Below are 27834 nucleotides of genomic sequence, written 5' to 3'. Positions count from 1 at the left end.
CAGGATAAATGCAGATACAGGGCCTAATACTGCACCTGACACATAAGAGACATTCAAATGGGCAAAGAATAAAGGAATAGCTTACGTAGACAGGACCAAGAAAACGGTTTCTTATCTTTTATGTATTCCCCTAAGTAACACTCAGTTGGATAGATATTTACTTTTTATAAATGCCTAAAATTCAGTTTTAAAGTCCAACTGTCATTTAAAAAATATCAGAAACCTAGTCAACACATGGCCAGCTTGACTCATTAAATTGTGACCCAAATTTCAATCAAAACAGTTGTTGACCAGAGTCTATATAGAGACTGGTCTAACTGGGCGCTCCCAGTTAGCCCTGGAAGGAGCCTCGGAAGGTTGTTGGAACTTTAGAGATGCAAGGTGTCTGTAAATCACAATGATTCTGACTTCTAACCAAGCTATCAAACCAGAACCACACCATCCTTAATCCTGTACTCAGTTTACTATAGTTTCCTGTAACATTTCCAAATTGTTACATGTTTTTCAAAAACACTTCCCACTAAGTTTCAGAATGCACATACAAAAAGTCCAAATAAACACCCGTGAATTAGTCTCAAGTGTTACTAACAGCATTTGCCACATAATTACTAAAACTGGGATAGGAGCACCTGGGTGGCTCAGTTCGATGAGTGTCCAACTCTTGATTTCGGCTCAGGTCATGATCTCACAGTTTCTGAGTTTGAGCCCTACATTGGGCTCTGTGCTGACAGTGCAGAGCCTGCCTGGGATTCTCTCTCTCTCTGCCCCTCCCCTGCTTTTGCTCTCTCTCTCTCTCTCAAAATAAATAAATAAATACAGTAAACTAAAAAAAAATAAATAATAAATAAAACTGGGAGAGAATTCTAGCGTGACCAACAAAAATGACCAGTTAATCTGAATTTTTTTTTTTTAATTTTATTTTTTATTTTATTTTATTTTTTTTTTTTAATTTTTTTTTTCAATGTTTTTTTTATTTATTTTTGGGACAGAGAGAGACAGAGCATGAACGGGGGAGGGGCAGAGAGAGAGGGAGACACAGAATCAGAAGCAGGCTCCAGGCTCTGAGCCATCAGCCCAGAGCCCGATGCGGGGCTCGAACTCACGGACCGCGAGATCGTGACCTGGCTGAAGTCGGACGCTTAACCGACTGCGCCACCCAGGCGCCCCAATCTGAATTTTTTAAATAGCCATAGTATCGAAGCCAAAAAAAAATTTTAATAAGGTGAATTATTTCCATATTTCCTATTATTTACAGGGATAAGTGTAGTTCCCACTAGAAATTTACTGAGGCTAACAGCCAATATAAAATTTAACCTGTTTTTATTACCAACCCAAGTTGCCAAACAAGCTTGAGTGTGGGGCTTTGAACAGCTCAGGGAAACATGACTGTTAACCAAAGAACCTACAGGGCAGGGAGTCAAATTAGTTTTGATCCTTTCCTCACTGGGCTGAAGTTTAACAAGTATAATGAATATACTAATAATTCTGTACGTCTCTCTTATCAACCTCTTGTTGATCGCAATTTATTTAGAACTACAGCAACTAAAGGAAACTAACCTGGGAATTTGAATTTTCATCGCATACATCACCAAAGTGGAAACCAGTATTTAAGAAACAGACTCTGTGAGTGTGTGTGTGTGCGCGTGCATGTACACATATCCTTGCTGAACCTTATATAAACTAAATTAAAGTTCTAGGTAGGTTCTGGAAGATTCAGTACTAGCTCTAATTGCATATCAAGGTCATCCACAAAAAACAGAGAATAGTATGAGAGGAAACTGCTGAAGAAAGGTAGGCAGTGGTTCTTAAACCAACTTGCCTAATATACTGCAGCCACCATGCAAGTTACTTCCCCTCTCAATGCCTCAGTTTCTTTACGTAAAACTGACATGCAGACAAATGATAGGGCCCTTTTTTTTTCTCTGGGGTTCTGGCCCCTACCTATACAGTTCCTCTCCTCCCCATCACTGTCCCTCTATATACTCATACACTTAAAGTATATTTTTTAAACGTCTTGAAATGTGAAAACAGGGTGACATCTATTTTCATGTTAGATACTAAAATGTAATCAACACATCTGTGCACTCTTACTGATTTAGCAGTCCGGAAAGTGGGGAATGGGAGTCAGCCCACCCTCAAGTAATACACACTCCCTTTTGGGACTTAAGACTGCCCTCACAAGACAAAGAGGAAAGACTATCACAAACCAATTCAAGGATTGAGTTCGATCATCAAATTCCAAAACACAAGATAAATGTTGAAGGGGAGGACAAGAAGAATTATGTGCCCCATTTATAGTAATAAATGTCTGATAAGTATTTGTTGAATTCTAGATTTAAATCACAGGCCTTACTGGGTTCCTTTTCTGCTTACTGTCACAGGAGACTTACCCCAGAAGAGCAAGCACTTTCGAAGCAAAGCATGGGAAGGAAGCAGTAAACCCAGCAAATGAACAAACCAAACCCATCCATTTCTGTACACGGGCAGCATGGAACAGAACAAGGCAATTCATTCAAAGCCATAGTGTAGAGACAGGCAGCAAAACAATATCTGCCCAATGTGACACAGCATACACTTAACCTTCTACAAAAATGACCTGACCTTGCTATAAGGCAAAGCAAATATTAACATTCCCTCTTCACGTGGGCACTTCACAGATGCAGTGAATGCCTTTGCAAAGGATCCTTTCACTGAAATTTACTCCTTGATTTTTTAGGACAATACCAAACACTTTGCAAAACTTGTGATTGTGGACAACAGTATCACAGTAACTGATCCAACAAAAGCAGCAAAGAACATCTAAAATGTTACTTGCTTCATAACCTAGTCCAATAATCATTTGCTAAATTACCAAAAAGGACAAAAGGACATGAAAATGTCAAATGCCGCGTGTGGAAGACATTAAAAGCGATTCTTAAATTACATCTTCACAAAAGAAATCGCAAGTATTGATTAAAAAAAAAAAAGACTGAACAGATTCTTTTACATAGCGAATGCTCCTTTAAAAAGTTACATAATTTCAGGGATGCCGCTAACTAAACATAATAAATGTAAAACACTGCAACCGTATTTTTCAAAAAGTAGGACTCACTGGCAGTCCCCGACCAATTCCTAACCTCCGGCAATCTGCATGCGTCTCGCATTTCTCAACCGCGCTGCCGATAACAGAGATTGTCGTTTTAATCACCTCCCAGCCTATCTCCCCGCACGCCCTCCCCCCTGAGCTGGGGCGCGCACAGGGCTGGAGAGCAAGCCCCGGGAACTCTCGCTGGCCGGCCTGTGTGAGCAAAGGGAAGGAAATGACACAGGCAGGAAAAAAAAGCAAATCAAGGAAAAGACACAACAGCAGCTGGGCCTGCACCAGCCTCCAGCCCGGGCCCCACACTGAGCTCCCGCTCCCCCGCCCTCGGGCTCGCGGTCCGGCTCGCTCGGGCCGGAGCGGGCTGCCCCGCTGAGCACGGGCCCTCGATTCCGCCGCCTCCTCCTCGGGATGCGCCTGCCGCGCGGCCCGGAAGGAGGCTGCCCAGTGGGCTCCGTCGGCCCGGACCGCCCCGGCGGGCCAAGAAAAACCGAACCCCCGCCCGGGCTGCCGAGCCGCGAGCGGGGCGGGCAGACGCCGGCGGTCCGCAGCCCGGGCCGGGCGGGCTGTCCATGCCTGTCAGGCGGCGGCCCAGGGTCCTCCTCCCCTCAGCCCGGGGCGGGGCGACGCGAAGCAGCGCGGGCAGAGGCCGGGGCGGTGGCGACACTCACCCATGGTGGCGATGGCGGCGGCGGCGGCTCGGACCCGAGTGTCACCTCCGCAGCCGGAGCTGCATGCCGGGGGCCCGGGCGGCGGGGACGGCAGCGGGCCTGGCTCCGCGCGGGGGGCGCGGGCTGCGCTCGGGGCCCCCGCCGCCTCCCCAGGCTCCGGCTCCGGCTCCGCCCGCGGCCGGGCGCTGTGGCATGGGCAGGGTGGCCCGCTACATCCCCGGCGCTCCTCGGCTCGGCCCAGCCCGGCCTCGGCGGCGCCGCTCGGCCCGCCCGCCCGCCCGTCTCTCAGTCCCGCAGTCGCTCCGTCCGGCCACCGTTCTCCACCTCAGGAACGCTCCGAAAAACAAACCGCTGGTCGCGCAGCTCGCCCCCTTGTCTGTCACTCACTGCAGCGCCCGCCAATCCCAGGCAGTCGCTGGACCTTCGTACCACCCCCGCTCACTTCGCTAGCCAATAAGAGGGAAGAAGTCGCTGCCCCAGTAGCCCCCCAACCCCACTCTCTCCCCAACACCCTAACTCTCAGCCGCCAGCTAATCATCAGCACCACACCATGAACCAATCCCGCCCACTTTCTCAGTTTGCCAATGGGCGAAGCCAAGGCCGTTTCCGAAGGCTGTCTACCGCCTGCCAATCATCGAAACAGCACCCGGTTCCCTCTCTTCTAGCCAATCACGTAGAGGGCTCTGAGCACCCGCCTCTGCGCATCCTTGCCGTCTCAGCCTCCCTCTCTCCCCGGGAGGTGTTTGTTGCTCCAATCACAGCTCGCGCGTGAGGCTCCGCCCACATTCCCACCTCCCGTCAGTCACTGAAGGCTCGGCTGGCGCGCGGGCTGGCGGTGTTCCCCTCCGGCTACTTTGGGGCTGGAGTTTGGGAAAACGGCTGGAGGGGCCCTCGGCCTCCCGCCCTCTCAGCTCTCGGCAGTCCAGGCGGGCCCTGAGGCCAGCGTCCTGCCCCTCCCAGTGCCCACACCGGGCGCGTAATAAGCGGGGAGAGTTCTGGCTCTGAGCGCTTCCCGGCGTGTGGCCACCTTTGCTGCCCGACCCCCTGACAACTCCTCTGGTCCAGACGTTGCGCTTGCCCGGAGGCGGGGGCGGCCTCACCGGTGCCCGCCTTTTCCCGGGTCTCCTACCTCCGGGGCCACACCCTCCGAGGGGCTGGGATAGTACTGGAATGTGGGTCCTCGGGAGCCTGGGAGTTCCGCTGCTGGCCAAGGGTAGAAAGCAGTAAGTGGCAAAGTCAGAGAGGTTCTTTCGGATAAGAGTTTTTTCTTTGGTTATGAAAGCAATACAAGCTCTTTGAATTAAAATTGAAAGAAAAAATTGCACCCCAGAGATAGTTTGATCTCTTTCCTACCAAGGTATACAACGTTTGACAAAAATGGCTTCATACTGTTTTGTAGTATGCTTACATTTTATTAAAAGTGTTTTCCCGTGCCACTGAAATATTGTTCCAAAACAATTGTACTGGCTGCATGATATTTCAAAATAGAGAATGACCGTAATTAATTTCCCCAACCCCCATTGTTCAACATTTTCTACACCCACATCTTTATTTATTTATTTTTTTTTAATTTTTTTTTTCAACGTTTATTTATTTTTGGGACAGAGAGAGACAGAGCATGAACAGGGGAGGGGCAGAGAGAGAGAGGGAGACACAGAATCGGAAACAGGCTCCAGGCTCTGAGCCATCAGCCCAGAGCCCGACGCGGGGCTCGAACTCACGGACCGCGAGATCGTGACCTGGCTGAAGTCGGACGCTTAACCGACTGCGCCACCCAGGCGCCCCTACACCCACATCTTTAGATGCCAAGTCCATCACAATTAATATGCGCTCCCTTCCTCTAGTCCCTGTTCCAGTGGAATATAAATCAGACGCCAGAATAATCTTCCCCTGATGCCATTTTCAACCGTCAGCTAAGAACCTTTAGTGGTGGCTTTGCTTTGGGTGTCAAATCGTTCAAGAACTACCTTAGACTCCTCTCTTTACACTCCCTCCTCCCCACAATATTTATTTTTTTTTAATTTTTTTTCAACGTTTTTTATTTATTTCTGGGACAGAGAGAGACAGAGCATGAATGGGGGAGGGGCAGAGAGAGAGGGAGACAGAGAATCGGAAACAGGCTCCAGGCTCCGAGCCATCAGCCCAGAGCCTGACGCGGGGCTCGAACTCAACGGACCGCGAGATCGTGACCTGGTTGAAGCCGGACGCTTAACCGACTGCGCCACCCAGGCGCCCCTCCCCACAATATTTAATCAGGCCCCTTGTCCAAGCTGTTTCTTTTTCTCCAACGAGTTTTTAAGTCTGTCATTCTTCTTGATTAGATCCCTATTCAGTTTATTGTACTTCCTTAACTATAATAATCTCTTTCCTAGGGAGGGGAGAAAGAGCAAAGGGGAAAGAAAATTTATAATTATGTCATCTATTATATGCCAGGCACATCGTCTCATTTTATCTTTCCCATAACTCTGAGGTAAACAATACTATTGGCATTTAAATGATGAAAGTGAAGCTCAGAGAAGTTTAAGTACCATGTCTGGGTAGGAGAGCCAGAATTCATACCCAGTCTGTCTGCCACCCAGAGGTCATGTTCTTCTACTAAGCCAGGCCAATGATTTCTCAACTGCTTTTTCATGATCACCTCTCAAGGAGAAAATTTTGAATTAATTAAATGCAATTTTTTTTTAACGTTTATTTATTTTTGAGACAGAGACAGGAGTGTGAGCAGGGGAGGGGCAGAGAGAGAAGGAGACACAGAATCCAAAGCAGGCTCCAGGTTCCGAGCTGTCAGCACAGAGCCTGACACAGGGCTCCAACTCCCAAACCATGAGATCATGACCTGAGCCAAAGTCGAACACCCAACTGACTGAACCACCCAGGCAACCCTAATTAAATGTAAATTCTAATGGGAGAAATTAAATACTAAGGAATAAGATTTTGTCAAGTAGGGTTGAGATTTGAAGGCCACATACCATTGTATTATCTAAGGTTTTTCTCATCCCTTACGAATCATTTTTTACCTCACTGGAGTACCACCCTGTTGAGAATGTGTGTAATAAGCCAGTGCTAGAGGTCCCAATATACCGGTCTGAGGCTCATATCTGACCCTTAATTGTACTGACCTGTGAGATTAAAAAAAAAAAAAAAGACAACCATGCGAGTGGAAATCTGGTTAGTACTCTATTGCCTGTGTTGGAAGGTTTATTCAGCAGCTTCTCTTGGAAAGTCTAAAACACATCTCCAATTTCACAAGTTTCACACCAAACTCTTTATCCTTTCCCCCTCCCCACCAAACACCCCCTCTCCTCTGTTTTCCCAATTGTGAAAATACAAACCTAGGAGGAGTCTTCCTTGGTTTTACTCTTTCCCTACCCCTACATCTAATCCTTCAGCAAGTTTCTCACCTATTGTTTCAAAATGTATCTGAATCCAATCCACTTCTCACCACTACAGCCTTGGTCCAAGCCGCCACCCTCTGTTGGATGACTGCCTTAGCCTCCTAACCCTTGGATGACTGCCTTAGCCTCCTAACCCATCACCTGTTTCCTCTGTGGCCACCCAAAAAATGATTCTCCACACAGCAGAGCAATACTTGTAAAATGTAATTCAGATCATGTCATTGCCCTGCTGTTAACCCTCCAATGGCTTTCCATCACACTTATAATAAAACCCAAACTCTTTGCCATGGCCTTTCAGGCTTAGTAGGAGCTGGCCCTGCCATCCTCTCTTGCCTCATCTCTACTTCTCTCCCATGACCTCTCTCCTAGCCACACTGGCCTTCTTACCCTATTTTGAACCTGTCAAGTTCAGGAACTTTGCACTTGCCATTTCTACCTGGAATGCTCTCCGCCATCCATCCCCCCTCCCCCACAAGGTGTTCCCATGGCTAATTCCTACATTTTATTCAGGTCTTCACTCAAACTGTCAACTCTTCTGAGTTTCTAACCACCCCATTCAAAAAGAGCCTCTCTCCTCTCCATCATTCTTTATCCCCATATTTTGCCTTATTTTTCTTCAGTGTCTATGTCTAAAAGTACGTATTTACAGGGTGCCTGGGTGGCTCAGTGAGTTAAGCGTTGGGCTCTCAGTTTCAGCTCAGGTTGCAATCTCACGGTTCATGGGATCGAGCCCCGTGTCAAGCTCTGTGCCAACAGAGCTCTCTCTCTCCCTCTCTCTGCCCCTCCCCAACTTGCGTGTGCAAGCACACTCTCTCTCTCAAAATAAATAAGCACCTTTTTAAAAATTACATTTACTTGTCTTTCCTTTAATTACAATGAACATAAGCTACGTAGGAGCACAGATTTTGTCCTGTTCACTGCCCCATCACCAGCACTTAGAATACTGCCTTGCACATGGTAGAGAACTACAGTACAACCACATAAGTGCTTGGCTGAAAAAAAGAGCCTTCTGATTGTCTTTCTTTCTAGCAAGAGCTTTCTTTGAGGGCTTATTTTCCATTGTCTGTACCTTAACCAGCCATCTCAAACATTCCCACGCTGAAGTTACCATATCAGACTTTCTTCTGAGCTCCCAAACATCATCCATTAGCCTCTCAAAGGCACCTCAAATTCTACAGGTTCAAACTGAGTTCATTATTTTCCTCCATAGTTCTATATTTCTTCTGCCATCTTCAGTTTCCCAAGTTGGGTTCTCAACTCCAAGTTGAGTTCTCTACCTTGGAGAACTCTTCCTCACCATTTCCTTCCCCCCTTCAGCTAATCTTGACCATGTTACCAATCTGTCCACTCCTCTCCCATCCTCAGCTCCACCATCCCAACTGAAACCTAATGTAACAGTATCTACTTATGTCAAAGGGTGATCTTTTTAAAATGGACACCTGATCTTGTCACACTCTGCTTAAAAATTTTAAGTTTTTTCCTATTGCCCTTAGGATAAGTCGAATATATGAATGTAGTTAAGAAGGCCCTTCAGGACCCAGGCTATGCCTCTCCAGCCACAAGTTTTCCCATTTCCTACCTCTGCCAACCTCATCATATGTTCTGGCCACACTGACCACTGGCAGTTTGTTTTGCCTCTTTTCCTCTGCATGTGCTATTTTGTTTTGAACACTCTTCTCCTCCACTTTTGCCTCCATCCTCATTCTTCCAGGAAAGAACTAAGCCTGAACATCACTCCCTCCAGAAAGCCCTTCCAGACAAATACAATTCTGGGTACCAGAGCACCTAGTACTTTCTTCATCAAAGCACCTGTCCCACTCTGTTGTAATTGGCTCTAAAGGAAGTAGGCACAGAGACAGAAGCTGTCATTCAAATTGGTATGCCTAGCATCTTTCATAGTGCATGAAAAAAAACATATTTTTTTGAATGAGTAAGTGAACCTCAAATGGGGAGGTCAGTAGTTGTAGCCTCCACAAGTATGTTATGTATCTTTTCTTTCTATATTCTCTCCTCACTCATTTTCCCCATGTGAAGCCTCCCATCTGTGTCATATCTCCTCAAGTCTGTTACCCTGGTTTTACACTGAGTAGATGCCCCTGATTAAATACCTGAACCATACCTGACTTCAAGGATCACGACCTGCCCCTAGAGCTCAGGGCCTCAGGCAGCCCTGTCATATACAAGCTGCATTACTACTTTCCTTTTTTTTCTTTCAAGAGCAGAGGGACACTTGAACACAAGATAGGGAACAATAAACACAAATGAATGCTCTTTGGGATAGTTCGATGAATTTGGTATAAAAAAAAAACAAAACTACCACCTGATTTTCTGAAAATTCTTTTAATTCAGAGGTAAAGTAGAATATATTCAGGTTACCAGTTCAAACACTTTATCTGCATTGTTAAGGATTGATGTATACCTCATAGAAGATTTTTACAACCATGATATTTTATTTATTATTGACATTAACTTATAGAGAAAAACTGCTTTTCCATTTTGAAATTCCATTTCTATAAATTTATCCAAAGGAACACTTTGCAAATGAGCAAAAGTTAAGTAATGTTGATTGCAACATCCAGGATATATTGTGAAGTGAAAAACAAAAACAAAAACAAAAACAGTTTATAAGGCTGAAATGTAGAGGGCAATCACATTTCAGTTTTAAAAAAATGTTCATTCATATTTAGTGGGGGAGGGGCAACATTTATTGAGCACTTACTATTGCCAGGCACTGTCTTAAGTGCTTAACATATATTAACTTACTTAATTCTCAAAATAGCCCTAAGAGATAGATACTATTATCCATATTTTATACATGAAGAAACAGGTACAAAGAGGTGAAGTTCTTGTCCAAGGTTGCTGGCAAATGGAAGAGTTAAAATTTATTCCCCAGCAGATCAGTTCCAATGAGTAGAATAATAAAGAGTAGATTGTTAATGTCAGTTGTATCTTACAAGTAAGGGGGTAGGGAAGTCCCCCATTTGAGGTTCACTTACTCATTCAAAAAAACCCAATGTTACCTTTTTGGCATAGTCAAAAGAAAGATAAAAAGAGGAAAAAGTAGAAACTACTATCCTGTTCAGTGTCCGGGGGTAGCATCAGGAGAGAAAGCCATTTCAGTCAAGACTAATATAGCATCTATCATAACATTCTCTTTTGTCAGACCTACTGGCTCATTTATTTCCTCCTCAGAACATCTCTAGAGGAGTCCAGGGGACTTGTAAAAGTCTACAAGTTGCGATTTCTTCCAGTGTGAAGTCATACTCACTGTTGTACTATAAGTTTCAGAGAATAAAAAAAAGACAAAAAAATAACTCAATAACTCATGGTTTTTCTATTGTTGGCTGGAGGCAAAGCCTTCATGGTTCCTATTTGATTCAGCTGGGGCCTCTGGCAGAGTGAAGGCAGCTACAAAGCACATGAACACTTCTTTTAAGAGTCAAGGCTGGGGCGCCTGGGTGGCGCAGTCGGTTAAGCGTCCGACTTCAGCCAGGTCACGATCTCGCGGTCTGTGAGTTCGAGCCCCACGTCAGGCTCTGGGCTGATGGCTCAGAGCCTGGAGCCTGTTTCCGATTCTGTGCCTCCCTCTCTCTCTGCCCCTCCCCCGTTCATGCTCTGTCTCTCTCTGTCCCAAAAATAAATAAACGTTGAAAAAAAAAAAAAAAAAAAAAAGAGTCAAGGCTATGGACAGAACTGGTCACCAATACTCCCATCCCACTAAAAGGTCACTTGAAAGTGAGCCCAAGCCAACTGCAAGGTATTGAATGATTTTGTGTTGCTAAGACAATGACCAAAGACAAGGTAAAGGCAAGCCAGGACCAGACCTCATTCTTCTGACTTTAAGGTATGCCTGACTCCTGGCCTCTCACATGTGGTCTCCCTAGTTGGACAATAATGTGATGAGTTTTCTTTTGAAAAAATGTTTCCCCTGGTAAAATATATGATTATAGAAAATAAAACTCAGTGATAACATCACCATTCAGAGATAACCAGTTTTGAGATTTTGATACACTTCCTTCTGTTTTTTTTTTTAAGTTCATACATAGATATGACTAGATTTTAAAATTTGGACCATACTATACAGTTTTTCACATCTTTGTTTTCCACTTAACATTATATTGTAAACATTTTCTGACCTAAAATATTCTTTGAAAAATAAGTTTTAGTAGAAGAATAATTCCTACCCTCTCTAATTAACTATTCAGTTAAATAGTTATTTAACTACTTAACCTATGTAGCTAAAGCGCTCTAGCAGACTTAGAAGCAGAACAGGTCCAAATAAGGTTTCATTTCTGCCTCTTCCATATTAACCTCAGGAAAGACTGTGGGGCACCACCAGGGGTCAGTGCAGAGCCATCTAGTATGCCTTGCTGGAAGAAAATTGGTTACACAAAAATTATTAACAAATCCTACCTATTAGATTAGAGGAATGTTCACATGAGTAGCCAAGTTCCCTTCCAGAGATGGCTTTTCTGGTGCAGATGTCTCATATCAGAAATTATCACATTCCTCCAAATTATAATTATATTCAAAGTTTACAAAACAGAGCTATTTTACAAACCAAGGTCTATCAATAGAAAATGTAGTATTAGACCTATTCTCACCTGCTTGGTATGAGACCATTTGTTCATAATACTTGGCCTCATTATTTTATACGTTTTCTGTGAAAATCAAATAAATAACATATGAAAGAATCATCTTATAAATTACAAAGCAGCACTTCAACTTTAAGTTGCACTATTTTAATGATGTGTTCATCAGATATTTGGATGAGTTATCTCCTATACAAACAAAATTCCAGGTAGTATCATGATTATGAAATGAGGTATAAGAGCATATGCTTTGGCATTTTCATGGTTTATTCATTGGTTTTCCTCCCCCTTGCCTTTGCTCTCCAACTGCTGAAGTCATGATGGAATTAGGAATCTTTTCCTAGAAGGAGGAAGTTATTATTTATAGCCAAATTGGTTTTTCTTCTTTTCCTCATTTACCTGAGGCTCCTTCAGGAAAATTACTGAGTTCAGAACTGGCTTAAAAAACTTGAGTAGGTGAATAATAGGGATCAAAAAGCTACTCCAGGCCTGACATGCTTGACGGGCTCCAGCACAGGTAATTGGCACTCTTGGTCTCTCTAAACCCAAAAGTGACTCTGAAGAGCATAATGTACAAAGGGTCCTATTCCCCAGCTGTCAGGCTCTGACTCAGTCCTTCACCCTTCCTTCTATTCTCATTTCCTCTCCAGTTCCCAGTGCCCCATCATTTAGCAGGAGGGATGAAAAGGAGCCAGGGTGGGTGTTCTGGGGATCAAGCAAGTTTCAAAACCAGCATGGCATAGCCTTTCCTGAGAGCAGTCCAATCTGCTCACAGGTCCACTCTGACCAATCTCAGAACACATGGAAGGCTGGGCAAAGCAGGGCCTGGGAGTCCCTTATTATTGGCACTTGGGTTTCCTACTGGGTTAGAACCTTAAGCTCTCTGGCAGAAGCAGGGCACAGAGGCCACCTGAAGAGAACAAGGATGCAGGCACAGCAGCTCACACTGCCCTAGGATAGCTCCAGCAGACAGAAGTCCTGTGTCTGACCTCTGAGGTCTTATGCCTTAGGGCAGGATCTAACTCAGGGCACCAAATAAATAGCCTGTACTCCTGGTAAGTACAGGTCTTGGTACACAGGTGTTTGACAAATACTATTTGCATGATCAGTGACAGGTTTAGGCCATTAAACCAGCATTAGAGCACAGAGTAGTACCCAAAGAGAGCTACATTTCTTTGGTCAATTAAAAAAAAAAAAAAGTTCTGGAGTAGTGGAACTAAACCCATAGATGTCAAAGGAAGTCAAGAGGGTTCCAACAGCTGGACAAAAACCCAGGAAAACAGAAGACCCACACAATAGCAGTGCAGCAACCCACATCAATCACCTTATTATTATTTTTTTTTTCAATCACCTTATTTAAGAGTAGCTTCCGAGGTGCCTGGGTGGCTCAGTTGATTATCTGGCTCTTGATTTCGGCTCAGGTCATTTGTGGGACTGAGCCCTGTGTCAGGCTCCATGCTGAGCGTGGAGCCTGCTTGAGATTCTCTCTCCCTCTGCCCCTCTACCTTGCTCAGGCATTCTCCCTCTCTCTCTTAAAAAAAAAAAAAAAAAAGTAGTTTATAGTACATGGGTCCTCAGGGCACCTATCCTTCCCTGAGATCAGAGTCTGATTAGCTGGCTGTTTCCACCCTGCATCCAGGAGGGCTATGAGACATCAGCAGAACTGACAAAGAGGCCCCACAGAGATGTAGTGATTCCCTTGGCCTCAAAGGGCTGCAGGTCTTGGTTTTGTGTCTCCTAAGCTGCTAGGTCTCCAATCTGCTTCAGTCTCAGAGTACGCTGCAAAAGCCTGTGCTCCAGAAAGGGCTGCCAGTTGCCTAGGAAGGACCTCATGGGCACATACAGCCTGGTTACTCAATGTTGTCATAGACCTGGATCACATCTTCGTGGTTGCCAAGAGCCTGGATGAGAAGGGCAGCCTGCTCCAGGTCGGGGTCAGCGAGCCGCACCTTTGTGTTGGGGATGAATTCTAGCGAACAGGACACAGAACACAAGCCCAGCGAGTCCAGCTTCTTCCTCACTTGATGCAGTGAAGAGGCATCACAAATAAACTAGGGACAAAGGAAAGTCTGGTGAGGAGTCAGGAGGTAACAGGGTAAGGCCAGTCAGAACTCTGCAAAACCTGAATGCAATTACTATTATGAATCACCAGATTTAAGTTCTTTACGAGCAGAGATATAGTTTTCAGAGTTCTGAATCCTTCTCAAAGTCCTCAGTAAGCCCTTTCCAGTATTCACTTAATAAATGTTTGTGCAATGTGTGAACTCTTTATGTCACCTGTACCCCAGGGCACAAAAGAAGAAACCGAGAGAGGCATGCCTTAACGCATCTATTAGGACCCTCTCAGAAGTCCACCAAACACTAAGTCTTCATACTCACTTTAAAAATGTTCTTTTCCTCTTCGTCTTCAGTTTCCTTGACATCTTCAGCTCCTGCTTCAATTGCCATCTCCAGGGCACGCTCTAGGTTCACGGCTTTCTTCTCTCGGTCCTCCACTCCAACCACGATCACCCCCTTTTTGTCAAAGGAGTGGCGAGCTCCATCAGCCATCATTCCCCTAAAAGGAAAGGAAATGCGCCAGACCAAACGCCTTTAGACTCAGCCTCCACATAGCACTGCATTCTAATACTCTTATTTCCCACCCAGCCTTCGGAGTATAGACATACATACTTCTGAAGGAGAAGATGCAGCTACGACCTGGCAAGGGAATAATCCAAACATATCTCCGTCCCCTACTTTCTGTCCTGATTGGAGTTTAGTGGATGCAAAAACTTTGCTCATCTTTTAAGATTCCAGTCTCGGTAGTACATTTTAAGATCTGGACATTATATGGCTACACATGAGGAAAATAGGTCAAAGAGCCCCTTCTACATCTAACGAACAAGTCTTCTGGATCCTGCCTAGTACAGAACGAAACAAGGGAGAAGAAATGATCCCACTTGGATTCTAAGGATGAAGTGTGCTTAAAACTTGAAACACCGCCAAGAACAACAGTATTTTCCTTGCAAAGAATTGGAAATTTAAGGCTTCATAGCCTTCCACTTTCCCTACACATATACCTACCCGTTCTTGTTCAGGATATGTCTGATGTCTGAATGGCACTTGGAGCCACTGTTGGATAATGCCTCAATGAGCAGGGAAGAGCCACCAGGGCCTCGGCCCTCATACAGCAAATAAACATCCTTGGTTTTCTGCAATAAACAACATGAGCACATTTTCCTGTTTCCCAGTTCCCTCCTGCATCCCAGCCCAGAACACAGATAACAACTCCATGGGAGGGGCTCTCTGGAGTAGAGCTTAGACTCTCAAGTCTTTATTGTTGTCCCCCACCTCTGAGAGGTGGCCCTTGGGACCAACTTTTGAGGTAACTGAAAGTATAACCCCTTACTGGGAAGGGAGTCTGTTTCTCTGGTCCCTGAACAATCAGTCAGCCATCTCCCAGTTTCATTTCCTCCCTGTCCCAGCTAAATCTCACATCTAACACACACACACACACACACACACACACACACACACACACACACACACCCCAACTCCCACCAAGACTCCTCCTCCTATGCCCACCCCGCATGAAACCCATCGGTGAAGTCTCCCCTGGGGTGCTGAGTACTGCTTCAGGAAATAGCACACCTGGGCCCTATCATAAGAACCACTGAAAATAGCAGGGCCACAAAATTCAAACAATTCATCAGAAGTCTAATGACCAATCAATCTCATCTGGACCTTCCATGCCACCTCCATTTATCCCTTGCCTGCACATTCAACTTTCACGACTCTCTCCAAGCACCCTGCCCTGCTGCCTTTCCAGGAACTCCCAAATGACAATTTCTTCCTTCCACAGCCCACATGAAGGCAGTGTTTATAAATGGTTAAAGAACAGGCTCTAGAGTCTGTCTGGTTTCAAGTCTGTCATTTTCTCTGTGACTTGGTCACCTAATCTTTCTGTTTCCCGGTTTCCACTTAAGGTTGTTTTGCGGATTCAGTGAGATAACGCATACAAAGTTCTTATCAAAGTGTTTGGCCTAGAGTAAGCACTCAATAATTATTGGCTATTAAGATGATTATCATTCCTCAAATCCTTCCTCTTTGTCCCAGAGGAAGAGGTGTCCTCTCACCTGGGCTCAAAGACAATTCACATAACTGGGCTCTACATCCTTGCCCCTCCCACCATCACTATTGCCCCTGTCTCTCTTTCTACTGGCTCTTCTCCTTTAGGGCATAAATATCTGAAAAACAAACCTTTTCTCAATCTAATATTCCCCACACTGTGTCCCTTCTTTCTCTCTCATCTCCTCACATACTTGGCTAAGCAGTCCTAGGTCCCTAGGCCATATGCTTCTGTACATTGTCTATTCATCCTGTTCCTGATTATGCTTCCACAACCAATGTCCAAGGACACAGAGCCACCAGAAGGCTCTGTATTCAGGGTATTGACCACAATGCTACTCTTCTCTCTGATAATTTCAGAGTGTTTAGTGGCCTTCCAGACATGGGCCCCGGAGGGGCTGTGATCAATAAGAAAATGTCAAAGTGAGGACACACCCCCATTTTCAGTGATGCCTCAATCGTTGACTTGGGCATGTGCTTGCTGCGACACACCTCTAAGATGTTGGCCAGACTGCTGTTGAGTTCAGGGTTGGGGCCTCCTTCTGAGATAGAGAGAAAAAAGTGAGTGAAAACACTGCATTACAGCCAGGGGGAAAGAAGGGATTTCTGCCACTCTACCCACCTCCAGCCAGAACAGCAGCAGGTCGCCACTTAGCTCTCAGTTCATTTAGAACATTAATTCAGCGTTTGAATACAGAGAAGTATTTTGGAAAAGAAGGTTCTAATTCACTCTTTAAGGGCGGTTATCTTCCTGCTAGGTTTCAGTGAACACCACTTTGAATCGGGTAAGAAATGAAAATGGTACCGACATTTCCTGGACTTATTAATACCCCTTGCTCTGACACCACTATTTTGTAATTATTGAAACATTCACATGACAGAGCATGTAATCACACTGTCTCTAAGAGTAGGGGCTATATCTCATTGTCTTGTATTACCAGTGCACATAACAAACATTCAATACTGTTATCTAACTCAGTATCAAGATTTTAGAAGAAAAGGAAGCAAAGAGAAATATCAGGCATGAGTTCTAGGGGTAAACTTATATTTACTGAGTGCCTATTATGCACCAGAAATGACCTCAAGGTAGGCACTATCCCTGTTTTAGATTAGAAAACTGAAACTCGGGGAACCTGGGTGGCTCAGTTGGTTAAGTGTCCGACTCCAGCTCAGGTCATGATCTCATCATTTATGAGTTCGAGCCCTGCGTCAGGCTCTGTGCTGACAGCTCAGAGCCTGGAGCCTGCTTCACATTCGGTGTCTCCTTCTCTCTGTCCCTCCTCTGCTTGCACTCTCTCTCTCTCTCTCTCAAAAATAAATAAACATTTAAAAAAATAAAGAAAGAAAACTGAAACTCATCAAGGTTAAGCCATTTGCTCAAAGTCATACAGTTAGTAAGTGACAGAAACCAAGTCTTCTTGACTCTGAAGTCCATAATTTTTACAGGACTTGTTCTCCACTCCTACAGGTATCTGACACTAAATACAAAAACAAACAAAAAAAGCCTTTCTACAGTGGCTACACAGTTGAAAAAACCATGCTTGCAAACTTACCTTCCAAGAAAATGTGTCTTAGGAAACCCTAACAAAGCAAACTGAGTCTGGGCAACTAACAGCTTTACTCAACGCCCCTGCCACACAACTATGTGCTACCAGAGGGGACTAGAGGGTTTGATTTGTCTCTACTGAAAAGACACACGAGTGACCTTACCCTTAGGGTCTGTTTCTAAGAAGTACCCAGCTACACTCTAGAATGAAGTCACTTTCACCATTATCATCCTAAGAGCAACTCTGTGACAAGCAGGCATACGCTCAGCATCTGGAAAGGTGAGTGGAGACCTACAGTGTAGGGAGGTGTTTTGAACGTTTATAAAGTGGGCAACGGTGAGTATTAGGAAAAGAAAAGAATATGAAGGACCAAGGATCGGGGTTGGCTCTGGTTTAGCTCTGGGAGGCAAGCGAGGCTTTGGGCGCGGAGAGGACAGCAGCGGACGACCGTCAGGTTCTTACCTTTAACCGCCAGGCGGATGCTCAAACAGAGCTTGGAGAAGATGCGACTCCTTTCGGCGTCCTTGGGACCCTTGATATGCCGGACTTTGGACCACTTGTTGTGCCCTGCGGGGACCGCCGCGCTGAGGTGCAGCGTCCTGCCCGGAGCGGGGTTGCAGCCCGTGGGCTCAGGCTGGGAGGCCGCGAGGGTGGACGGAAGAGCCACCCGGACACCGGGGCCTTGCGCCCACAAGCACCGGGCAGGAACTCTGCCTAGGCTGACAGCGGCCCAAGACGCCATCGGCTCCGACCCTGGGCCAAGGTCAGCAAGAGCAGCCAAAGAGCAGCGACCACGGTCAGCCCGTGGTGTCCGCCAGAGAAACAAGCAGGTCCCGAGCCTGCGGCTACCTCCGCCCTTCACCGGAGACCCAAGTGCTCAGGCCAGGCAGGGGAAGCAGTGACACGAAGCACCCTGCACCATCCCCGCGGAAGCCGGGAGTGGGTGCCCTCCATAAAGTAACACACTTCCTTTCCCCGGTCCGTTCCGGAAACGTGCCCCCATCGCCCGCAAAATCCGTTCCGTCTCGCGGTACTCGCTTGTTTGTCGTACCCGTGCAGAGCTGGGGCGAAGCGGGGCGACCTTTTTTTTTTTTTTTTTTTTTAAGGTGTAACTAATAGTTCACTTAGGAATTTATTATTGTTATTATCCAAGCTTCTTTGCGATGGGCTCGGCACTCTCCTCGTACTTTGCCGTATCAGAAACATCAGATTACTCCTAGTACTTCTCCCAGTTCCTTTGTTCAACACAAACCTGTCTTTGCTGGGCTTTGTTCCACTTGACTTCACCTGGCTAACTTTTGTTTTCCTTCAAGATTCAGCTCAGGCATCATTTTCCACCAAATGGAAACATCTCCAGATTCTCCAGTCGGGTTCAGATGCCCTACTTTGTGCTCACATAACTCTTCATACACGTCTGTACCTTAGCACATAACTTTTTAATATAAACATGTTTATGGCTCTGCCACAGTATTAAATTCTTTGAGAGCAGATATTGGTACCCTTGTGTCTGGCACAGTTCTTCGGGTTTTTTGTTTTGTTTTAAACAGCTTTATTGACATGATTTACATGTCATACAAGTCACCAATTTTAAAGTGTATAATGGCTTTTAGTGTATGTATTCACAGATTTGTGTTGCCATCATAACAATCAATTTTACATTTTAGTCACCCCAGAAAGAAACCTTTTACCCATTAGTCATTGCCCATTTCCCCCCAATTCCCTCAGTCCTAGGAAACCACCAATTTACTTCTGCCTCTATGGGTTTGCCTATTCTGAACATCTCATGTGAACAGAATCATACAATATGTGGTCCTCTGTGACTGCCTTCTTTCACTTGGCATATAGTGTTTTTAGGCTTCATCCATGTAGCATATGTCAGTATTTCATTCCTTTTAATTGCCAAAAAATATTCCATTGTATGGATATACCAATTTTATTTACCCATTCATCAGTTGATGGACATTTGGGTTGTTTCCACTTTTTGACTATTATGAATAATATTGTCATGAACATTTATGTTCAAGTTTTTGTACAGACATGTTTTTGTTTCTCTTGGGTATACAACAAGGAGTGGAACTGGTGGATTGTATAGTAACTCCATTTAACCTTTTGAGGAACTGCCACAGTTTTCTAAAACAGTTGCATTATTTTACATTCCCAACAGCAACATATGAAGTTTCCACTTTTCTGTACATCCTTGCCAACACTTATCTCTTTTTGACTATAGCTGTTGACATCCTAGTGGGTATGAAGTGGTTTCTTTTTTTTTTTTTTTTTTTAATGTTTATTCATTTTGAGACAGAGAGACATAGCATGAGGGGGGGGGAAGGGCTGAGAGAGAGGGAGACAACAGCATCCGAAGCAGGCTCCAGGCTTTGAGCTGTCAGCACAGAGCCTGATGCGGGGCTCGAACTCACGAGCTCTGAGATCATGACCTGAGCTGAAGTAGGACGCTTAACCCACTGAGCCACCCAGGTGCCCCATGAAGTGGTTTCTCATTGTGGTTTTGATTTGTATTTCCCTAATGACGAATGATGTCAAACATCTTTTCATGTGCTTATGAAAATACTATTCATAGATAGTATTACTTTTTGTAATTTAAAAATATAGTTTAATATAAATGTTACTTTGAATAGCAAAAAGCAAATTAAGAGAATTTATAATTGCAAATAAGCATAAAGGCCAAAGTGAAGTTTGAGGTTGCCCTTGTCCTATCAGCCTAAGTCTACCAAGGCAAATCTGTAGTTCAACAAAGTCAGACTATAGACTCACTGCAACAAGGAAAACTGCGCACTATAGGGATGGTGGGGTGTCTCACCAAACAAAGGAAAAGATAATTATAATATAGTATATGTACTAGTATACATATAGTATGGACAAAGGTGGAGGTTAGGCGAAATTTCAATGAAATAGAGTTTGATAGGCTCAAAGGAACACAGAGCTGTATGAAAAGTGGGTGAACATCAGTTCTGGACTGCAAAGCAGACAGAGTTTAGTTTCTGTGGAAACTACAAAGCTAAGTGGGGAATGCTATATTCAAAAACCCCTGCTCTGAGGTTCTATACCTGGCTGGAAATCAAGGCTGCTTCTCTGCCAGTGATTTGGATTCTCCAACCAAGACTGTAGGTCTTCATTCTCACAGATATCATTTCAAACAGCAAACTTTCTGACAGTCTATGATTTTAGAGAACAAAGTTTTTCAGTGAATTAAAAAAAGAAAAGAAAGTAGTCACTGTTATGACACAGATATGCTTGGGAGAAATATTGTTTCTTGTTAACTTTGCAGCTGCTTTTATCTGTGTCTCTATCTGTGATGAACAGCAGGGCGGAGTTTTACTTTCTCAGTCTGAGCTAATACTTAACTGTTCTCAAGATAAATTCACAGATGACTGAACCATTCTAGAGCCTGGTTTTCAGGATCATTGAAGTCATGGTATGACAGAGATATAACTATTTATCTGCCACTTTTATTTCCTCTTCTGAGGCACACAGGAAGATGATCCTTCTTGACCTTCCTTGGAATCATGTGACTAAATCTGGCAGATATGGGCAGAAGTGAGTAAGCCACTTCCAGACCCTATCTTGAAAAATGTATCTCTCCCTCCCACATGTTCTGGATGATCTAGCTGACCAACCTCCAAAGAACTTCATGTAAGCAAAAAGTAAAATTTTGTTGTGTGCAGTCTGAGGCTTGGGGGTTTGTTCCTGCAGCTTAGCCCAGGCTATCAAGATGAATAATGCCAGTATTGACTCTCCCAGTTCTCCCCTTAAAAAACAAAGAGCAGGAATCTCATATTTCCCATAAAATACATGAGCAAACTGGCCTGGTCGCGGAAACCCTAGTTAGCCATCAGAACCTGGTGTCCAAACCCTGAGGGTCTGGGAGTTACCATTTGTCATCTTTCACAGCCAATAGTTCACTGAATCTTATTACCCCATCTCTTAAGTCTCTTCAGTTATGCCCTGTCCTCTCCTTCCTGCTGTTCCTGCTTTAGTTCAGGCTTTTACTTTTTCTCATCTTGATTATTATAATAAGTGAACTGACTCCATTTCACCTCCTACTCAGGCATTTTTTTCATGGCCTCCTAAAGTGCAATTCAGAGCATGACTTCCCTCTATGTAAAATTTCCAAAGTCTCATATAGGAGTTAAGGCCTGAACTTTCTGCAAAGCACAAAAGATTCTGCTTCATCTGGCTCCTGCTTACCTCTCTAGCCTCATTTCCTGCCATTCCCCATACAAAACCCCGTATCAACTTCTATTTCTCTGAATATGGCCATATTATTTCTTGCCTCTAGAGTTGTATGTGGATATTCTCTCTGCCTTAAATGTCTTTCCCTATTCCCGGAGAACTCCTACTCAGCCTTCAAAACCCAGTTCAAACATCCTTCATCTTGTGAAGTTTTCCCTGACCTCCTCTGGCTCCTACTCAGATCACCCAGGTGATCACCTCCTCTGGGTGATCACCTCCTCCTCAGGAGGCAGCCTGTAAGCCTAAACATGCCCATTATTGCATAACACTGCCAGTAACTGTTTATGTGGATGTCTCCTCTGGGAGACTGCAAGTAATTTGAGGGCCATGGCCCCTGGCATAGGGTAGATGCTCTGTGTTTGGTTAAAGGTGATGAGTCAGGCTGTCAGATAGTGTGATGGGCTGGGGCAGACTCTAATCCCCCAGCCAGAGTCTCTGGAATGTGCCCACAGTGGCAGAATGGGAAGAACTGAATTCATTACAAGAAGAAATTCAGTCTATACATGTTCAAGTTTTATTACAAAGTATGATGGGCAGAAAATACGGTACTTCTTATACAGGAGGCTGAAACAGAATGAAAGGGTGAAAATTAGGTTTAATATACTCAGGAAGCAAGAAATAAAGTCATAGATGTAACACTTCACTTTCAGGTGCCTTTGAAGTAGCCTTCAATGGAGATTTACCATTGTGGTTTCACAGCACAGTGTTAACATTTTATTACAAGCCCTGTGTACAATCAATCCTGTGATAATAATATTTTAAAAAGAAAAATGGTGATAGTACAGTTCTGCAAGGGGGCAGCTTCCTCTCCACCTGACCATGGGATGTCACAAAACCTACAGTATAGAGGAAAAGCTTAAATATATAACAAGAAATTAAGTTCAGACATACTAGGCTAAAGGGGGCAGAAACTGATTGGCTAGAGCTTAACATTTCAGAGAATAAGAAATCTCCATTTTCTACATAGAGGTTTGTACAATCATGCTACAAGTTCACACTTGGGGGGGGGGGGGCAGTCACTGACAGGGTCATAATATACACAGAAACCCAAGCAAGTGATTCATTCTCAACTCAAGCAAGTCAAAGCTTTAGGTCACCAAGTTTTGTCACACACTGTATTACCACAGCCAACCCCAGGTGAGAACATTTCTCTTAAACAGCAGACACCACAAGTCCATATTCACTGGGTTGTCCTCAAGGTGGGTCCTTGTGAGTTTTCCAGCTGTTACACAGACTGCCAACATCTTTCTTCTTGAGTTCATACTTTCACTAGCTTAGCTGTTTCTGGTTTGATATACCAGTCTAAGCCTCTCTGGGAAGGCACCTGCATGTTTCCATACTTAAAAAAAATAATATCCACAAAGTAGCCTGAGAGGACCGGGCCCATACTGTGTAGCCACACCTTTGACTTTGAGTGCCAGTGGCAATGACAATGGTGGGAGAAAAGGGTGCAGGTGGGAGAGGTGGGCAAGGCTCTGCAACATGAGACACTCTGGACAGCTGGCCCAGCCAGTACAGAGAGCCTTGTCCAGGGTTCACAGTGACTGCTCAGCTTAGCTCTCCTCCCTGGGAAATCACAACCTAAGTGCCAGGCATGACCCTCCTTCCTCATCCTGGAGTGCAGAGTAAAGGGAAGTGTCTTGAATGGAAGACCATTCAAGTAGATGGTCTCCCTTACTCCAAGCCAGGAGGCAAAGGAGCTGCCATATTCTCAAACTGGGGAAGGTGGCAGGACCACACGGAGCTGCCCCTCCCATGTGTGGTAAACCCTGCAGCTCCCACTGTTCTTACAGCCTCAGAATTCGAGGCCCAGGCTGCAGCAGGGAGAAAGTTCCATGGTGGCAAGGCCAGAGGAAGAGAAAAGAAAAAGGAGGGGGAGAAAAGTAGGCATGACTGGTTATAACCTCTGTTTCCTCTGCTCTGTACAAATCTACAACCAAGAAAAGCCATGGTTTGGAATGGTCACGGGACTCCCAACACCTACAGATTTCTGCCACCAAACATCACCTATGGCTGCACTACTGCAGGAAGAGGCTCCTGTCCCCAGTTACCCAGGTCATACCCGATGAATGGCCCAGAAAGGCTGACACAAGCCGAGGGCACAGTCTCATTCCATGGCCACCTCAGACCTTTCCTGCCCTTTAATATTTTCTCCCTAGATCTAAAGAAACACTTACCATTGACTTTCTCCCAAATCCTAAATCTCCTCTGAAAATTTCAGCCGAAACTATCATCAAAACCTCGTAGGAGTCTCAATTTTTTCTGTTTCTTTCCAAATCTTAACCAGTTCTTTGAGAGCTGGTCCTCGTTCTGTTCAGAAATTCTCACCCAGTTATCAAGTATCTCCCCTCTTCAAGTCCTCAACTTGCTGTCTCATTCCTCCCTGGAAGGAGAGAGTTCCAACTCTTCTGGGTGTAAACACTCAAGTCCTTGAAGGACTTGTACCCATTCACCAACTCTCTGATGTGGTACCTTAGGCCGAATTTATTCAGCACCTCTCCCTCCCCTCAGACAAGGAAAACAGAAGCAGCCTCGGCCCAGGGTGCAGGAGCACATCAAAGGGCCACCACCAGGAGAGCAGAGCCCGGACACGCCGCTGCTGCCTGGCCTTCCCAGGGAAGTCCTGGCCGCTGCTCCTCTCACACCAGAGGACAACAGATGCAGAGCCTCCCACCCATTCCCTCCTGGTGTCAATTTGAAAATCTAAACCAATTAAATAGACACTCGCTTTTGAGACTACAACAGATCTCCATTTCCTGGAGCATGCCTGACTAAGAGGCTTTCTAAATCTTGAGACTACAGAAATCCCCCCCTCAGCCATGGGGCCATCTGGCCTCTGGTAAAAACGGAGGGCAAGAGAGCTGATCAAAATACCAGCATCTCAGCAACTGTGACTGTGTGTGTGTGTTTGCTCAGGGAGACTGGGGAGTCTCACCTGGGCCCCAGGTGGGATGTCAGGAGGAGGACTGCATTGCAGGGCCTAGGGAGGGGTGAGAGGGCAGGGAGTCCACAGGGCAAGGGAAAACCACCACCAAAACTTGTTGGTTTCCAGAGTAAATAACAAAATTATGCAAACATATTCTAATTACTATTGGCTAATATCTTTCCCTTGTTTTTGAGTTCCGGTCAACAAATCCTCTCACCATTCAGACCACGTTTAAGTGCAGATCAGGAATCTTAACTTAGAACTCAGTGCCCCAGCAGGCCCAGCCCCTCCTATCACCTCTGACCTCCACTTCAGGCCCTTTTCCATGGTAAGGACATGATGGCCTCCTAAAGCAAGCAACCATCAACTCAGACTTGCTACCCTTTAAGAAGGACCCTGGAACCAGCAAATACAATTGCAAACAGAGGAGGGTTCTGACCAAGAACTGCTCGCTTCACGCTGCCAAATGACACAGAGCAAATCTGGTAGCAACTGCAGAAAAGTCAACCTCAAATGGATGGCAAGCTAACGAGCCCAAATCCAGAATAATAAAGTGAAAAAGGAGGGGAAATACACTAAGAAAAGAGCCCCCTTTTTTGAACGAGCCCCCGTGTAGTAAAGCGAAGAGCCGTGACTTTAGGGATACAAATACATCTGCTCTGGAAAAGAAGGACTCGACCAAAAGAGTTTAAGGGCCCAGGAGAACAAAACTGTTTTGTTTCTCAAGCGCACGTGAGAGCCCAAGCAAACAAAACCACCAGCCTTGAGGTCTGCGACTCTCCTACTGAACACATGCGCAACTTAGAGGGGCTCAAAAACCTGTGGCAGAACACGACAGACCTAAGTCCCCTCGGGCTCTGAGCATGTCCCAAACTCCACCTGCCCAAAGACTCATCTTTCACTGGAATCACACACAAGCCCCCTCCATGGAACTCACCCACATAACGGAAACAGACACTGCGGCCTGCAAGTCCAATACTGCTCAGAACCTGAATGGGGTGGGAAGGTAACAGGTGTGCACAAACTGGCTGGCCTGCAGCTATCTATTCACTTGACGGCCAGGGATTATCACAGCCTATTAGTCCACTCCTTCCAGGGGCTGACGGTCTCCCACACTGGACAGGAGACCTTGTTCAGGATCAGATGCACTGATGATGTGCCTCTCAAGCAGGACTCTCTCACCCCACGGCGCTCCAAGAGTGGCCAGCCACCAGTCACAGCAAACTAACCCAACAGAGATCATAAAGATCAGCTTACAGATTGTGCTTGTCTCTCGTTCAAGCCATGAAAGAAAATGGTCTGAGACTCACATCTGGAGAGAAGAACAGACTAGGAAACTGTGTGCTGGAAATGTACTCTAAGCTCAGCTTTCCTGAAACCATTCCCTTCAAGTCAGGCATGCCGTCTCTCTCAGCTCTAACACGTTCCCAGTAGGGCCCACCGGGGTTGGACAGAGGTACTTGAGGAAGTAACAGAAGGCTTCCCATGTCTGTTTTGGAGCCCAGAATGCCCTTGCGAAGAGGCAGGCTGAGAAAAGGTGAGAGAGCTGGCCGACTTCAGAGCACCGGGGCGGTTTGGGACTCCTGGTCAGGTATGCTGCACTCAGTGATTCAAGAAGGCAAACTGCTCATGGGGTCAAGGGCCCAGTGCCAGATCCAGGCACTGAGGGGAGAGAGGAAGTGCTAAGAGGGTGGACTAGGAAACAAAGGCAGAAACCAGGAAGAGTAAAATTCTTTTCATAAAAAAATTAGCCTGATAGGTAAAAAATATACAAAGTTGAAATTTGTTAAAGACATTGATAATAAGAGGAAAAAACTCCAAATTGGTATTGTTCCCACTTAAGTGCTAACATGACATGGACACGGATTGCTGCCTTAGGCAGCAGACAGAGAAGAGACATCTGGGACAGATGAATACAAACACAGCCAGTGCCTGTAATGCTCATTAACACAACAGCTGACAAACAAATATATAGAAAAGTTTAATGGAGGAACCAAAGGAGAAGAGGAAAGGAGAGAACATCTTAAAACTCAGCCCTGGGCTGAGGAGGCGCCGACAGCACTGAGTCTGGCACAGACAGCGATGGGACGACTGGCCAGGAACTCCTAGAGCAGCTTCTGGTAACAGTGGTGCAAAGCAATGAAAGACATACTGGCCACCAGAAACACGTTGCTTCTTACTTTGGGGACGGGGCAGAGGCAGGAAACACACAAGCCCCTGCCACGTGGGCAAGGCGCTGCCAGTGCTACACTCTGAGTATCTCCAGGCAGTTGTTGTAGCAGATGGCAATCCAGTCAGGCTGAGTCGATGCCCACTGCACGTTGTTGATCTCTCCTTCGGCTGTGTAGGCCAGGATAGGGTCCTCGATGGCCCGGGGCATTTGCTGGATGTCCCAGATGAGAGCCTGGTGATCATCCGCTAGTGACAGAGAAAGCCAGCAAGCAAGGTCACAAGTCAGGAGGATAATGATCCCAGCATCTGGGGTAGGTGGAGGTATCACAGTTCACAAAGCATTTGCTCACCAAGACCCCAGCAAGGGAGGTTTTATTTTAAGCCCCCTTTTTATAGATGAAGAAACTAAGATTCAAAAATGTTAAGGAACTCGCCCCAAACCACAGAGCTATGCAGCCAGGGAATGGCAAAGCCAGGACTCGGAGCAAGGCTCTGATGTGTCCCAGGGCCCCATTCGCTGCAGCAGAGCTGAGATGGTAGAATGGGACTTAAATGGGCACCTCTCACCTGGGGCAACATCAAGAAAGGATGATGGGATAAAAAATGATCCCCAAACACGTCATTTTCAGCCACTTAAAGTATTTCAGCGATTAAAGATACCTCTCTAATGATTCAACTTAATGGGATTTTACCCCATTTTATGGACTTTTATAGTTCGATGAGGTGTTGTTATCAGATGAGATCAAGTGCTGAGTGGACACATGTTATTAAAAACAATTTTCCCTAGAAAAGTGCCCTGGGAAATACCAGAAAGAAGGTAATAACCTTAACAAAAGTAAATAAGCACATGAAAAATGACTGGAAGAAAATATGTAAAAATGAAAACAGCGGTATTATGAGGATGGCAAAGTAATGAATTAGGTTTACTTTTTTCTATTTGATAAGTGATCTGTAATGTGGTTATTTACTTTTATAATCAAAATAATAAGTTCTTAATTTCAGAGACGAAAAATAAAGAGGCAATGACCTTCAATACCATGGTGTCCCCGATCCCATCAGCCCATCCTGATGTGAAAACCTGTCTCTGATACACA

The 27834-nt window shown here is 45.3% G+C and overlaps 3 protein-coding genes across 5 annotated transcripts in view; all 3 read right to left on the bottom strand.

Annotated features, from left to right (window-relative positions):
- Positions 1–4178, bottom strand: part of MAP3K3 (mitogen-activated protein kinase kinase kinase 3) — a 60400-nt gene extending 56222 nt beyond the window's left edge. The window contains exon 1 of the mRNA XM_086687690.1: positions 3751–4178. Coding sequence (XP_086543816.1) covers positions 3751–3754 — 4 coding nt within the window. The 5' untranslated portion in view covers positions 3755–4178. The remainder of the gene's footprint in view (positions 1–3750) is intronic.
- A 7693-nt stretch (positions 4179–11871) lies between these two features.
- On the bottom strand, positions 11872–18385 carry TACO1 (translational activator of cytochrome c oxidase I). Of its 2 annotated transcripts, none has more exons than XM_086687689.1 (5): positions 17854–18385; positions 16337–16386; positions 14801–14928; positions 14117–14294; positions 11872–13788 (listed from the first exon to the last, which is right to left on the bottom strand). In XM_086687689.1, exons 1-5 carry the CDS (start codon positions 18131–18133, stop codon positions 13588–13590), a joined length of 837 nt encoding a protein of 278 aa, XP_086543815.1. In that variant the 5' UTR covers positions 18134–18385; the 3' UTR covers positions 11872–13587. The 2 variants fall into 2 exon arrangements, with proteins under 2 accessions (XP_086543815.1, XP_025783525.1); XM_025927740.2 differs by having other exon boundaries at positions 16280–16386; positions 17854–18372.
- Positions 18386–22133: 3748 nt separating this feature from the next.
- DCAF7 (DDB1 and CUL4 associated factor 7) overlaps positions 22134–27834 on the bottom strand; it is a 30661-nt gene continuing 24960 nt past the window's right edge. The window contains exons 7-8 of one of the 2 annotated variants that reach the window (XR_015244233.1): positions 26749–26986; positions 22134–22206 (exon numbers count right to left, since the gene is read on the bottom strand). Coding sequence is in view for 1 of the 2 variants with exons in the window: in XM_086687688.1 (XP_086543814.1) it covers positions 26814–26986 (173 nt within the window). In the remaining variant the exon portion in view is untranslated. Of the gene's footprint in view, positions 26987–27834 lie in introns of both variants that reach the window. The other variant, XM_086687688.1, reaches the window with a different exon arrangement.

This window comes from Puma concolor, chromosome E1 (assembly GCF_028749965.1).
Source record: "Puma concolor isolate L17-30 chromosome E1, mPumCon1.1.hap2, whole genome shotgun sequence".
NCBI classification, from domain to species: domain Eukaryota; kingdom Metazoa; phylum Chordata; class Mammalia; order Carnivora; family Felidae; genus Puma; species Puma concolor.
This window is presented reverse-complemented; position numbering and strand designations above follow the sequence as displayed.